This window comes from Amia ocellicauda, chromosome 18 (genome assembly GCF_036373705.1).
Source record: "Amia ocellicauda isolate fAmiCal2 chromosome 18, fAmiCal2.hap1, whole genome shotgun sequence".
Classification (NCBI taxonomy): Eukaryota; Metazoa; Chordata; class Actinopteri; order Amiiformes; family Amiidae; genus Amia; species Amia ocellicauda.
This window is the reverse complement of record NC_089867.1, coordinates 3,675,827-3,691,888: the sequence shown is the minus strand read 5'-3', so window position 1 is coordinate 3,691,888 and position 16,062 is coordinate 3,675,827. Positions and strand designations below refer to the sequence as shown.

General features: G+C 39.3%; 1 protein-coding gene across 1 annotated transcript in view; it reads left to right on the top strand.

Annotated features, from left to right (window-relative positions):
* The first annotated feature begins 1,216 nt into the window (after positions 1-1,216).
* Positions 1,217-16,062, top strand: part of LOC136714076 (uncharacterized) — a 40,477-nt gene continuing 25,631 nt past the window's right edge. The window contains exons 1-7 of the mRNA XM_066691388.1: positions 1,217-1,258; positions 1,462-1,568; positions 2,961-3,079; positions 3,989-4,061; positions 8,392-8,546; positions 9,314-9,368; positions 9,648-9,733. Of these exons, the coding sequence (XP_066547485.1) occupies positions 1,475-1,568; positions 2,961-3,079; positions 3,989-4,061; positions 8,392-8,546; positions 9,314-9,368; positions 9,648-9,733 (582 nt within the window). The 5' untranslated portion in view covers positions 1,217-1,258; positions 1,462-1,474. The remainder of the gene's footprint in view (positions 1,259-1,461; positions 1,569-2,960; positions 3,080-3,988; positions 4,062-8,391; positions 8,547-9,313; positions 9,369-9,647; positions 9,734-16,062) is intronic.

Here is a 16,062-nt window from a genome sequence, read left to right as displayed (position 1 = left end):
AATGCAAAGTTTTGTCAGTTTTTCACTACAACTCAAAGCAGTGTATCCTTGTGCCTAGTTAATCCTTTGAATTCTCTGAATCCTCGACCTCCAGCTCTGCTCCTCGACTTCCTCTGATTCTGCTTGCCTGATCGCCCGACCCCTTTTGCCCAGCCTGTGATTGCCCTGTCTTGTCGGTATAAGACCTTTAAAGTCTTTCTTCATTGGGAAATATCTATCAGTATTTTATTTAATTCCTGTTTTTGTTAGCAACTTTTAAATTAGTTATTTTACCGCAATGATTTTTAGAGTGTTCTCAGAATTTTGCAAGTTTGCCTTTCAGGCCCAAGGTTGTTTATATGCTACATTTCCAAAACTTAAAAAACAAAAAGTTGGGTGTGGGAAATTTAAGCATTTCCTCATTTCACTTCTATTTTAATATATTTTCTCAAAGGGTTAATTCACAGAATCACAGCAACACACATTTTATGTACTTATAGGAATGTTATCAGAATACACTGTAAACACATTTTGCCTTTTCTGAAAGTACTACATGTATGTTTACAAATTATCATTTGTTTTTTATATATATTGTTTTGTTTTCAAGTTATTTAAGGTTGTAGTTCAACAATATTTATCTATGATTTAGGGCAGAGGTTCCCAAACTGAGGTCCGCAACCTCCCAGGGGTCTGTGAGGGGGCGCTAAGGGGTCCGCGGCAAGCTAAGAATAATGTTCTATGTTCTCCATTTTTCATTTTATTAACATAGTATAATGAGGCAGTTGTGTCATTTTTTTATAGGTGGGATCCTCAGCCAAAATCTGGTCCTTGGACAGAAAAAGTTTGGGAACCCCTGTTTTAGGGCATTTTGTTTTTAAGACTGGGCGAATTAAACTTATTATCCTTTCACTATTGTTTTCCTTTAACAAAGGATTCTGAGAAATGATGCCATTAATGAGGAATTAGTCCTTTCACTTTAAAAAAGTCCTTTCACTTTCATCTAATACAAAAACATCAGTGGACTGAACCACTTTTACAATAGAAACATTTTCAACGCCGTTTTATATTCTGAAATCCCAATGTAAAATCCCATTAATTTCGATTAAAAATACTTCAGTTACAATTTAGAATAACAATGCAACCCTTCATCGAGAGTTATATTTAAGCTTTAATTTACCCAGCTCCTGATGGTACAATCCTAGGTATATAAGGCATATTTCTTTTACAGTTGCAGCATAAGAACTGCTCTGTTTTAAGTAATGGAACATAATGCATGAAGGTAAGACAAATTGTGTTTTGTGTCTAGGATAGTGCAAGTATTAATGCTATTGTTTAAGATTTTTTTAACCACTTTTAAATATAGGGGAATATTGCAGCAAACATAAATTATAGACTTTACATTATCATATGTACATTTATGAATATCATCTGTACATTCTATGTTACCAATTCTATACTAATTTTTATATTATTCTCCTTAAGGTTAATTGAAAAAATGAAATGCCCACACTGCAATGTTGATTGTACAACACGGGAGCTGGTTTGTCCTCAGTGTAATCAAAGCTTAACTTCTATGACTGCACAAACAGGTAAGTATGTATGCGTGTGTCATGGACAGTGCCAGATTTATGCATGGGCTAACCTGAAGCTGTAGGACCTTGACAAACAGGGGCCAAGGATCTATCCTTTTAATATTATATATAGCAAATTATATAATTAGTTTCATCATATAAAACCCAATTGGCGTGGCGACGCCCCTTTATTTGCTATGGCCTGGCTAATGAAATGGGCAGACACTTAGAAATACAACCTGAAACATTTTTAGCAGTTATTATTATACTTAAAATAAGGGGTGCAATTTGCACACAGTATCAATGAGGGAAAAATACCTTTGTAACCTTTTAGTTGTATCATAAATGCACGAGTGAGTGAGAAGAGAACACTTTGTTCTCCAATCAAGTTAATGCATATGATTGTCCAGACTCTATAGTGTTTTTTCTTTTCTTTATGTATATAAAACATTCATTCTGGATGGTAAGAGAACAGAGAAACAGGCTCAGAAATACAATTTTCCAATTTATGGTAAACACAAAAATAAAGATTCATATATCTCTAGAAAATATCGATGAATACAGTGCTTAAATACAAACACAAATCCTGGTTGTAAACACGTCTCTGGCTTCAGCTTAAAGAGTACATTCTTTGCTTAACAGTCAGCTCAGAGATTCAGTTGGGAGCTCTCTGCAGTCATACTCAAATTACTGTTAGAAAACCCCCATTTTTATGTTTTTTCCTTATCTTTAGCTTCCAGTCACCACTAGCATTGCTTTGATTATTGTTTCCTTTCTTTAGACATTTTTACAACCTCTCAAAAGCCAATTGCTCAAATATCTCACCAGACTTCTATGTTTTTAAGAATGCCATTGTCTTCACAGATCAAAGAGAAATGTTCAGAGAATTACATGTTACATTACATTATTTATTTTCCTTACATTTCCTTATCATTATAAATGTGTGGTTGCAGAGGTGTGGTTTTGATGGTTTAGACTGTGAAATTGTAAACTCATAAATGGCAATGTGAGAGTAATCAACCTTGAATAAGAAATTATGAACTGCAGTCCAGTGCATCTTTTCTCTTCATTATATTCTCTGGTTGAAACATAATTAGTAAAGACAGAGACAGAGTATGTCCAATGGAGTCCAATTATTGCAGTGTAAAAAAGACATAACCCCTACCCCCACATTTCCAAAGCCAAAATGCAAACTGCTAGAATTGTACCTTTGATCAGTGTGAGAAAATGGAGATTGGAACCCTGCCAAGTGAAACCAAATCAATGTAGATTGAAATCCATTGAATGTACAGTTTCTCAGGGGATAAAGGTTGATTTAGGCATATATAAAATAGTTTTGTACCACTGAAACTGTGCATGTTTTATTTCTATATAGGTCAGAACATGATTTCCTTTGTAACTTTTTAACAGAAAGAACAGAGAAGTTTGGAGATTCACCATCAAATCAAGAAACTGCAATTTTAAGTCACAGTCAAGCAGGAGACAGATTGGTGTCAGAATCTGGAACACAGAATAAAGAGGATAAACTGGTAATTACAAAAATATGTAATTTTTTTGTAACACCTTGGTAATTTAACAGGATACATACTGTAATTAGTTAGCTGCATTGGTAAATATGCAAGACTAGCTTGGGTAAAGCATAGAATAGTTGCAATTGTATTTACATTAACCGAAACCCTAACATGGTATTTTCAGACATCCACCTTATTGAATTGTGTCACTCCTCTCTCATTGCGTTATTTCAGAATGCATGCCAACCCTGAATGAGTCAGGCCTTGTTAGGACTAGGAGCAACATATTACAGCAAGAACTTTCTTCATATACAAAGAATATTTGAGTAAAATAACTTTTTTTCTGGTACAGTAATACTTGTAGTCCGCTGTACACCGTAATTTCCCCATAGCATTTCAGTTCTGTTATCAATGTATTGCCTTCCTTCTTACTTAAGAACTTAAGTATTATTAATCTTTTTTAGGGAGCTTTAAGTGTTCTCATGATGTTTCTCTTTACATGTATTCTTCTTCTTATTATTATTATTATTATTATTATTATTGTTATTATTGTGGTGCCTTTATTCATGATTTCACAACAAAGTCTCCTTTGCACTGATAAGGCAGGCGTGATTAAATACACTCAGGAGCCTTTTATTTTGTTCATTAAAAAGTATGTCCAATAATCCCCTTTGGGAGTCCTTCTTTTTCAGATAACTGGAGTTGCATAAACAACCTATCTTTGTAAAATATTCTATATAAATAAATAAATGTGTGTATTTATATTTGCCTGCCTAAAACTGCCTACAACTTTTGCACAGTACTGTATATATCACAGAAAATGTTCATATCTACTGTTATTAGTTTTCATTTATTCTGCTTGAACAAGAATATTATGTAAAATTAACAGGTATGTTTTTTTTATTTGTGAAATCTAAAAATGTACAGACACACCATGAGACAATGAGTGCAGAAAACATAGGAGGCTTCAATGACAGAGGAAGCAGCCATGACAAATCTGGTAAACCTTTGTTTCTTTCCAAATTGCTTTCCTCTCGCTTCCGCACAATAAAGTATAAATACCCTGCAGCATTTCCCACAGCAATATTCAAGCCAGGAAAATCGCTTGGCCAAACAAATGCGTGAATCTCACTCTACTGCATAACCTCTGCACACCCCTCAAATAACTTTCCTGTATTCCCCACCTACTGTTCCACCCCCCGCAGCCCCCATGTGGCCTTATCTCTCTCCCCCCACCGCCCCCCGTAGGTGCTTGTGCAACGTAATATCCACTCTTGTCATTTTGGATCCGAGTGCTTGCGTGACATGTGACTTGTCTTACTATTGCCCTCCCTCCCGCTTCCCTTTGCCTGTACTGTAAGTCGACCTCTACCTCTTCTTTCCTATATAGGACCTCTGTGCACCCTGCAGAGTTATCTGGAGACCCACTTAACACTTCCCTCCTTAAAGGTCCCTCTGCTGTTGGACGCTGTCAACCGGTCTCCAAGGCAACCCCATCACCACGTCTGCCTCCTATACTGCCGCCATTTCCTTTACTGTTTGTCTGTCTGTTTCTTGTTAGGACTGCCCTCCGCTCGCCGGCCATCAATCTACCACTGTACATTTACTTGTTCTGCTCCTTTCTTCATCGTACTGCCCACCACGCCTTTGGCCTCAATTCGTCCTTCACCCTAGTTGCTTTTTATCTCCTCCCTCTATTCCTCCACTCAGCTTGCTGCCCCACCCAATATGAATCGATCCCTGTATACAAGCCACAATTGCCAAATCACAATTGCTGAATTTAACTTACTAGCTAATTAGCTAACTTGATCATTGCTGCTGCAGCACTATGTCACACTGTTATAGCATAGATTTATACTAAGGAGAAAAAAGCGAAGAGTTGATCAAACCTTTTGCAGATCCTATTCAATGTAAAAATCACAAATACACAGCAAACGTGTTATAATAAAACACTTTTTGGTGTCAGGTAAGGTGAACTTGAACTGTCCAGTTAAAGTAAGCAGATAAAAAAACACAGCCAACCAGCTATCTGGTTTAGCTACACATTTAATGTCATCATCATTAAAACAGTAACTTTGTATGCATGAAAGCTACATACAGCAATAAAAACTAAACGTAACCAAATGATATTACACTGCCTTTCTCTTGTGCTTGTTTTTCTTCTTCAGTTTATTTTTATTAACCTTTTTCTTGCATCAGATTGGTATGTTCTTGGTCTTATTCCAACACTATAATTTGGTCATGTTGCAATACTAAGTTTTTTTTTTTTTCTGCCACACCCAAAACGTTAGGATGCACACGCTATGCAGCCACTGATCAATGGCAGGTTTCTAGCGCATAAACTATGATGTTTGATTCCATGATACCCAACTTGCTCATAAACAAAATCTGTAAATTCTTTGAAAACTGATAATAGTAATTATTTATGAGAACCAATTATAGAACATAATCGAAAATATGTTTGATTTATGTATAATTATTTTTGGTAGGGGCCCCCCTAGTAGCTGCTTATGTCGCTTATGCCTAGAAACGGCACTGCTTGCACCATCCTCTGCCTCTGTCGCACCTCACTTCCCCAGCCCTGCCTACTGTCCCACCCACCCAGCATGCAATCAATGCAGGCCGTGTTCACCCTCGCCGCATGGACCCAGGTTCCAGCCCTGTGCGACTTCCTCTGCCCTTCTCTCGCTGGCTCTCCACACTGCCCACTGCCACCCCCTGTGCCCTCCCTGCCCTCCACCCTCCCTTTTACACCCAAAGTGTTGTGGGTGCTTCTCTAAGCATCTTGAATTCTTGGGGATCCAACTTGAAAACATAATTCACCACAACCGGCCAGTACCATAAATAATAGCTTCAGTCACCTCACTAATTTTTCCATATACCGACACCCTTAATCAGTCTGCTATGCCCAATCTCACAAACGAGATCCATTACCAGTCCACTCTGCAAACAATCATTCCATTCCCCCTCTTTCATTCAGCACTAACAATATCACCCACGATGCTTTACTCCATTATTAAATATCCATTTTGTTCCTTCAGTACTCCTTCAATTCCTGAGATGCTCCCCATTCAGCTCCTCCACCGCATTTCAACCTCTTCTTTCACCGTCATGTATCATACCTCCTTCCTCAACCCACAGATTCACAAATTTGCCTTAAAATTAAATATATCCGACCCATAAGAAAACACAATTTGTTCAAGCTACAGTGAAGGAAAAAAGTATTTGATCCCCTGCTGATTTTGGACATTTGCCCACTGACAAAGAAATGATCATTCTATAATTTTAATGGTAGGTGTATTTTAACAGTGAGAAACAGAATAACAACAAAAAAATCCAGAAAAACGCATTTAAAAAAAGTTATAAATTGATTTGCATGTTAATGAGGAAAATAAGTATTTGACCCCTTGGCCACCAGGTTTGCACACATCTCAGGAGGGATTTTGTCCCACTCCTCTTTGCAGATCCTCTCCAAGTCATTAAGGTTTCGAGGCTGACGTTTGGCAACTCGAACCTTCAGCTCCCTCCACAGATTTTCTATGGGATTAAGGTCTGGAGACTGGCTAGGCCACTCCAGGACCTTAATGTGCTTCTTCTTGAGCCACTCCTTTGTTGCCTTGGCTGTGTGTTTTGGGTCATTGTCATGCTGGAATACCCATCCACGACCCATTTTCAATGCCCTGGCTGAGGGAAGGAGGTTCTCTCCCAAGATTTGACGGTACATGGCCCCGTCCATCGTCCCTTTGATGCGGTGTAGTTGTCCTGTCCCCTTAGCAGAAAAACACCCCCAAAGCATAATGTTTCCACCTCCATGTTTGACGGTGGGGATGGTGTTCTTGGGGTCATTCCTCCTCCTCCAAACATGGCGAGTTGAGTTGATGCCAAAGAGCTCGATTTTGGTCTCATCTGACCACAACACTTTCACCCAGTTCTCCTCTGAATCATTCAGATGTTGGCAAACTTCAGACGGGCCTGTACATGTGCTTTCTTGAGCAGGGGGACCTTGCGGGCGCTGCAGGATTTCAGTTCTTCACGGCGTAGTGTGTTAGCAATTGTTTTCTTGGTGACTATGGTCCCAGCTGCCTTGAGATCATTAACAAGATCCTCCCGTGTAGTTCTGGGCTGATTCCTCACCGTTCTCATGATCATTGAAACTCCACGAGGTGAGAACTTGCACGGAGCCCCAGACCGAGGGAGACTGACAGTTATTTTGCGTTTCTTCCATTTGCGAATAATCGCACCAACTGTTGTCACCTTCTCACCAAGCTGCTTGGCGATGGTCTTGTAGCCCATTCCAGCCTTGTGTAGGTCTACAATCTTGTCCCTGACATCCTTGGGCAGCTCTTTGGTCTTGGCCATGGTGGAGAGTTTAGAATCTGATTGATTGATTGCTTCTGTGGACAGGTGTCTTTTATACAGGTAACGAGCTGAGATTAGGAGAACTCCCTTTAAGAGAGTGCTCCTATTCTCAGCTCGTTACTTGTATAAAAAAAAAGACACCTGGGAGCCAGAAATCTTGCTGATTGATAGGGGATCAAATACTTATTTCCCTCATTAACATGCAAATCAATTTATAACTTTTTTGAAATGCGTTTTTCTGGATTTTTTGGTTGTTATTCTGTCTCTCACTGTTAAAATACACCTACCAGTAAAATTATAGACTGATCATTAATTTGTCAGTGGGCAAACGTACAGAATTAGCAGGGGATCAAATACTTTTTTCCCCTCACTGTAAACTCGCCTCATTCCCTATAAACCTCTCACCCCTTCTTGCATCTCCGATACTTCCCAGGAGTCACACCCAAGGACACACTGTTCATTGATACAAACGGACACATAATAACTCAACACTAGTCTCATCATCATCTTCTTCTTCTTCAAATATTCACCAAGCGTTGATTATTAGGCCGATCGCATCGCATAATAATTCTCTGGCCACTCCTTCCATATCAAGCCATCTCCCTGCAGCTCAATAAGGAACTCCAGACCACTTGACCATATCTTTGCCATTTGACCTTGGTTGTTTACTACACATTTGTTCAAACAGATATCAAACAAGCACATATAGACAATGAGCATAAATTTTGTATTGGCGATACAGGAACCGGTTTAACTCTTTTGGGGGTTTTACAGACTGCACCCGGTGCCAGATTGTCATTCCATCAGTAAAGCAAGTAAAGCCAAAACTCTTAAAATTAAAACTACATTAAAATTAAACCTCACACCAAATCACAATCAGTGTTGTAAAACTAATGAAATAATGGATAGCATTCTAAAGTATACAATAAATCATTTTTTACGTAACCTCTTTTAATTTGTGTGATCTTTAGAACTGGAAACCAAGACAGCCAAAAGAAAAGTACAAGAATCATCAGTAGATCCTGCTCCATGCAAACAAAAGGAGATAAGGACTTCATCACAAAAAGGAGATCAGCACTTGACTGTTACTAAGAAAGGCATTACAAGTGCTGAGCAAGATGAGCAGGTAATGAAAAAACTTTGAATCTGTTCTTTATTTAATCATAGAAGAATATAATTAACATGACTCCATTCTTTTTGTTGTTCATTCAAAAACATAATTTATAATTTATAACATAACTTCATTAGCATTTCCTTGACAAATATGAAGGAGCCTAAATTGCTTAAAACAGGAATTAAATATAAGCCTTTAATTCTGATGCACCAGCCAGCACATTATCCTGGCCATAAATATTTAAGGGGTGATCTTACCTGTAGTTCATTTCATGCCAAATAATCCAGAGAGTTACAGGTGACCATCTCATATTTTTATTAAATGTCTCCCATGTGTACATTTATACAGAAGATTTCTGCATGCAAAATTTCAGTAATACATTTTAATTATACATGACGTTATGGCCAACTGAAATTAATGGAATAAGCCCTTCTCCACTGGCACCAATGAATGGTCTTGGGTTTACAAATCTTTTTTAGGTAATTCCTCTCAAAATATCTCTTCTTCCTCAATTTTTACATTATATGAGGGCTGTTTACTTAGTTATGTTACAAAATGTAAACAGTCAATTGACCATTTTAATTAGATGAAGACTGCTAATTCTAATCCTATTTTCTGTGTTTTTATACATGCTTGTGTAATGTGTTTCTCTTTACACTGGCATTTCTGACCCGGGTCAAAATACCACCTAGTTCAGATTATTTGCTGTATTTATGTGGTTTGTTCATGCTCAAAGTTTTGAAAGAATGTACTTGTGCTCTCCTTTTTACATATTATAGGAGTGTCATGATTTCATTGAAGATACATCAAAAGCCAAAACTGGACCTACTACAGGTAATCAGCGAAGACAACAAAATAAACAATATAATCTATGGGAGAATGCAATATTTATTTTTTCTAGGCAGTTTAAATGTATAATAAAATCTAATATGTGATATACAGTTTGAACTCAATCATACAATGCACATAAATATTTAGAAACCAGAGAGAATGATAATATAAAATCCAATATATAGTTGCAACTAAGTTTACTCCATATGAAAAGCCTTTTTTTCTTTTTTTATAACTACCCTTTTATACACATCTTATTTATTTTTTATTTATTTTTCTCAGGAGATCAAAAGCACACCACTGCAAGACAGCTAAATGAAACGCACTCATTTTCACATGACACTGATAACTCATGGGAAATTATAAAGGTAAGACCCAAGGCTTTCAATACAATGTTTTTAAAGTGGTTTCCACTTGTCTTCATAGGCTTGATCAATTTTACTGAATTATTTATTTGACTTTTGCATTTTTTGAAAATCATGCCATTAATATGTAAAACATAATATATACAGTGGGGGAAAAAAGTATTTGATCCCCTGCTGATTTTGTACGTTTGCCCACTGACAAAGAAATGATCAGTCTATAATTTTAATGGTAGGTGTATTTTAACAGTGAGAGACAGAATAACAACAAAAAAATCCAGAAAAACGCATTTCAAAAAAGTTATACATTGATTTGCATGTTAATGAGGGAAATAAGTATTTGACCCCTTCGACTTAGTACTTGGTGGCAAAACCCTTGTTGGCAATCACAGAGGTCAGACGTTTCTTGTAGTTGGCCACCAGGTTTGCACACATCTCAGGAGGGATTTTGTCCCACTGCTCTTTGCAGATCCTCTCCAAGTCATTAAGGTTTCGAGGCTGATGTTTGGCAACTCGAACCTTCAGCTCCCTCCACAGATTTTCTATGGGATTAAGGTCTGGAGACTGGCTAGGCCACTCCAGGACCTTAATGTGCTTCTTCTTGAGCCACTCCTTTGTTGCCTTGGCTGTGTGTTTGGGGTCATTGTTATGCTGGAATACCCATCCACGACCCATTTTCAATGCCCTGGCTGAGGGAAGGAGGTTCTCACCCAAGATTTGACGGTACATGGCCCCGTCCATCGTCCCTTCGATGCGGTGCAGTTGTCCTGTCCCCTTAGCAGAAAAACACCCCCAAAGCATAATGTTTCCACCTCCATGTTTGACGGTGGGGATGGTGTTCTTGGGGTCATTCCTCCTCCTCCAAACACGGCCAGTTGAGTTGATGCCAAAGAGCTCGATTTTGGTCTCATCTGACCACAACACTTTCACCCAGTTCTCCTCTGAATCATTCAGATGTTCATTGGCAAACTTCAGACGGGCCTGTACATGTGCTTTCTTGAGCAGGGGGACCTTGCGGGCGCTGCAGGATTTCAGTCCATCACAGCATAGTGTGTTACCAATTGTTTTCTCGGTGACTATGGTCCCAGCTGCCTTGAGATCATTAACAAGATCCTCCCATGTAGTTCTGAACTGATTCCTCACCGTTCTCATGATCATTGAAACTCCACGAGGTGATATCTTGCATGGAGCCCCAGACCGAGGGAGACTGACCGTTATTTTGTGTTTCTTCCATTTGCGAATAATCGCACCAACTGTTGTCACCTTCTCACCAAGCTGCTTGGCGATGGTCTTGTAGCCCATTCCAGCCTTGTGTAGGTCTGCAATCTTGTCCCTGACATCCTTGGACAGCTCTTTGGTCTTGGCCATGGTGGAGAGTTTGGAATCTGATTGATTGATTGCTTCTGTGGACAGGTTTCTTTTATACAGGTAACAAGCCGAGATTAGGAGCACTCCCTTTAAGAGAGTGCTGCTCCTAATCTAAGCTCGTTACCTGTATAAAAGACACCTGGGAGCCAGAAATCTTGCTGATTGATAGGGGATCAAATACTTATATCCCTCATTAACAGGCAAATCAATTTAAAACTTTTTTGAAATGTGTTTTTCTGGATTTTTTTTGCTGTTATTCAGTCTCTCACTGTTAAAATACACCTACCATTAAAATTATAGACTGATCATTTCTTTGTCAGTGGGCAAACGTACAAAATCAGCAGGGGATCAAATACTTTTTTCCCTCACTGTATACAATATATATAATATACTTTTGCACAGTACTGTATATTAGGGCTGACTAAATTAATCAGGTCTAGGACTGCAACAAACAACTATTTTGATAATCAATTAATCTGTCGATTACTACTTTGTTTAATCAGATAAAAAAAATTCCAGCATTAAATGCAAGTGTTTTATTGAAGTAAACTAAAGTTTTGAGTTTTTCCTCATTCTGCACAATGCTCTCTATAAAACAACTTAAAGCCAATAGAAAACATATGTGCAAAAAATAAAGGGTTCGTGCAGCACACTTGTAAGAAAAAGTGTATTTCTCAAAATTATGTCATAGGTTAGGTTATTTCCCAAAAAGCTGCATAGTCTTTCCTACATTCCCTAATGAATTTAAGGTAAAAGTAAATGACATTGACTATAGCTAGCTAGCTATTTAAATTAGCGAACATTACTAGTATCATCCAAAGTAAGCTGGCTAGTAGTACTACTGCTCTAACGGTAACTATGCAATTAGATACACTATTCATTCACCACATCACATCCTTATCCCATTTTCCCTCAAATTCTTTTTTCCCTTTTCTTCCCTGGGCACCAGAGGGCTTGGGTCTTTTTTTGGTCTGTATTATACTGCACAAATGGAAAAAATGGTGACCTCTTCCTTATTGAGAGCAAATACACACTAGAGTCACAAAAGTGTGAGTGTGCATTCAGATGGCAAATAATTGACCATTATAATCTCCTTTAAAGTTCAGTTTCTGTTATTGCTTCACCTGTGTGTGTGATAGTTGTGAAAAGCCGTCAGGAATTAAATTACTTACAACTAAATACGTGAATAAACATTTAGAAGATCGTATAGCATGTATGTCACTGAAGTATATGATGTCTGCATACGTTTACAAGTGGTATTGTAGCAATAAGAAATTAATATAAACGAGAATGTCTCAATGCGTTTGTTGTGGTCTAAAAAAAATACACGTAGATCGGACAATACTTAATTGAATTACCTACAAGAATCCGTTGTGTTAGGTTCTCTTTTTTTAATTAGCAGATACCCTTACCTGGGGCGACTTACACAAGATTTTACAGTAAAAGCAGAGCAAATACAGAATAACATCAATACTAAGAAGTGCAACTATGTATATAAAGTTTGTTGGGTAGAGCTAAGGGGACTGTAAATCTTAGGGGTGGTGCTGGAGTGTGTTCGCTCCTGGGTGTCGGTTAGGACACAGATGACTCAGACGACGACGTAATGTTGACTTAGAGTTTAATGGAGAAAGTCAATTTAGAACAGCACAGGTCCCAGCACAGCACATGGGCAAAGGCAATTAATTATCTTTGACCATCCTGGGAATAGCCAGCTGAAGTGATGTATAATTGTGTATCTGGATTTTTTTGTTGTTATTCCGTCTCTCACTGTTAAAATACACCTCCCATTAAAATTGTAGACTGATCATTTATTTGTCAGTGGGCAAACGTACAAAATCAGCAGGGGATCAAATACTTTTTTCCCCTCACTGTAATTATATATATATATATATATATATATATATATATATATATATATACACACACATACATACACACATATACATACATACACACACTCACCTAAAGGATTATTAGGAACACCTGTTCAATTTCTCATTAATGCAATTATCTAACCAACCAATCACATGGCAGTTGCTTCAATGCATTTAGGGGTGTGGTCCTGGTCAAGACAGTCTCCTGAACTCCAAACTGAATGTCTGAATGGGAAAGAAAGGTGATTTAAGCAATTTTGAGCGTGGCATGGTTGTTGGTGCCAGACGGGCCGGTCTGAGTATTTCACAATCTGCTCAGTTACTGGGATTTTCACGCACAACCATTTCTAGGGTTTACAAAGAATGGTGTGAAAAGGGAAAAACATCCAGTATGCAGCAGTCCTGTGGGCGAAAATGCCTTGTTGATGCTAGAGGTCAGAGGAGAATGGGCCGACTGATTCAAGCTGATAGAAAAGCAACTTTGACTGAAATAACCACTCGTTACAACCGAGGTATGCAGCAAAGCATTTGTGAAGCCACAACACATACAACCTTGAGGCGGATGGGCTACAACAGCAGAAGACCCCACCGGGTACCACTCATCTCCACTACAAATAGGAAAAAGAGGCTACAATTTGCACAAGCTCACCAAAATTGGACAGTTGAAGACTGGAAAAATGTTGCCTGGTCTGATGAGTCTCGATTTCTGTTGAGACATTCAGATGGTAGAGTCAGAATTTGGCGTATATATATACACTCACCTAAAGGATTATTAGGAACACCATACTAATACTGTGTTTGACCCCCTTTTGCCTTCAGAACTGCCTTAATTCTACGTGGCATTGATTCAACAAGGTGCTGAAAGCATTCTTTAGAAATGTTGGCCCATATTGATAGGATAGCATCTTGCAGTTGATGGAGATTTGTGGGATGCACATCCAGGGCACGAAGCTCCCGTTCCACCACATCCCAAAGATGCTCTATTGGGTTGAGATCTGGTGACTGTGGGGGCCAGTTTAGTACAGTGAACTCATTGTCATGTTCAAGAAACCAATTTGAAATGATTCGACCTTTGTGACATGGTGCATTATCCTGCTGGAAGTAGCCATCAGAGGATGGGTACATGGTGGTCATAAAGGGATGGACATGGTCAGAAACAATGCTCAGGTAGGCCGTGGCATTTAAACGATGCCCAATTGGCACTAAGGGGCCTAAAGTGTGCCAAGAAAACATCCCCCACACCATTACACCACCACCACCAGCCTGCACAGTGGTAACAAGGCATGATGGATCCATGTTCTCATTCTGTTTATGCCAAATTCTGACTCTACCATCTGAATGTCTCAACAGACATCGAGACTCATCAGACCAGGCAACATTTTTCCAGTCTTCAACTGTCCAATTTTGGTGAGCTTGTGCAAATTGTAGCCTCTTTTTCCTATTTGTAGTGGAGATGAGTGGTACCCGGTGGGGTCTTCTGCTGTTGTAGCCCATCCGCCTCAAGGTTGTACGTGTTGTGGCTTCACAAATGCTTTGCTGCATACCTCGGTTGTAACGAGTGGTTATTTCAGTCAAAGTTGCTTTTCTATCAGCTTGAATCAGTCGGCCCATTCTCCTCTGACCTCTAGCATCAACAAGGCATTTTCGCCCCCACAGGACTGCCGCATACTGGATGTTTTTCCCTTTTCACACCATTCTTTAAAAACCCTAGAAATGGAGATTGTCTTGACCAGGACCACACCCCTAAATACATTGAAGCTACTGCCATGTGATTGGATGGTTAGATAATTGCATTAATGAGAAATTGAACAGGTGTTCCTAATAATCCTTTAGGTGAGTGTATATATATAATTAGTATAATTATATCCTCATTAAGTATAAATAAAGTAATTCTACTAGGCGTATAATATTATAAACATAAGAAGATTAACTAATTGAACATCAAAGGCTGCTGCCGCTAGGAGCCCTAAATTTAACACCGACATCTTCCAACTTTAATCAAACAATAACGAGACATGAAGGTAAGCAACCTGCCCGTTTAGTATCAGGGTCACAGCTGTATGTACAGAACCTGAATATATAGCGATATAACAGAAATAGTAACACGTTATCAAGCAAGAAATAATAATAATAATAATAATAATAGCCGGAGTCTGAACGATCGCGCACACATTGCGACTTAAACAGGCTCTCTTTGCGGTGTAATAATCCACCAAATAAACGGAATAACTAACTACAGTTTGCATCTACTAACACATAAACAAGCGCAGAGGTTACTTACAGTCCGTCAGCGACGCACACTGCTCTGTCTAAACACAAATAAACTAAACTTAAATAGGAGCGAGCAGAATATACTCTCTCTTGACTCGCGTCTGGTCGCACTGGGAAGAAGTCGCACTGCACTCGCGTCACTGAAAGGCGAAGCTACAGCTCTTAAGCAGAATGACGCAAACTATAGCAATCTGTAGCCTTTTGTACAGCCGCCCCCAAACTGCTTAGGCAGTTTGCTCCTGAAAAAGGCTACTAAGGGGCCACAGCAGCCATATCAACAGGATCATCTCCATCTGGGATGGCTAGGAGGACGACCAGTCGGGCAACTGGCCGTGTGTATGTCTTGTCCTTAATCCTGATCTCTGCTGACCTCACATGACCATCTGCACTTGGATGCACCTTGACCACTCGTCCAATTGGCCAGAGGGCTCTAGGAAGCTGCGGGTCGACTAACATGACTACCCCGTTTTCAGTGAGGTCGGCTGGTGTGGCGTGCCACTTTTGACGGGTCTGCAGGCCGGGCAAGTATTTCCTGATAAAGCTAGACCAAAAGTGCTCTGTAAGAATCTGGCAGTGTCTCCATCGATGACGGCTGAGAAGTTCGGTTTCAGGATAAACCACTTGAGGCAAAGATCTATCTAGACGCCCCTTCAACAGGAGATTTGGAGTCACTGGGTCTGGGTCCAAAATGCTGGAGGATACATAGCCCAAAGGCTTTGCATTGAAGATACCTTCCACTTCTGTAAGGACGGTCTTCAAAACTTCCTCCATCACCGACTGGGCCCCCACTGTGGTGTAGAGTGCAGCCTTAACAGATCAGAT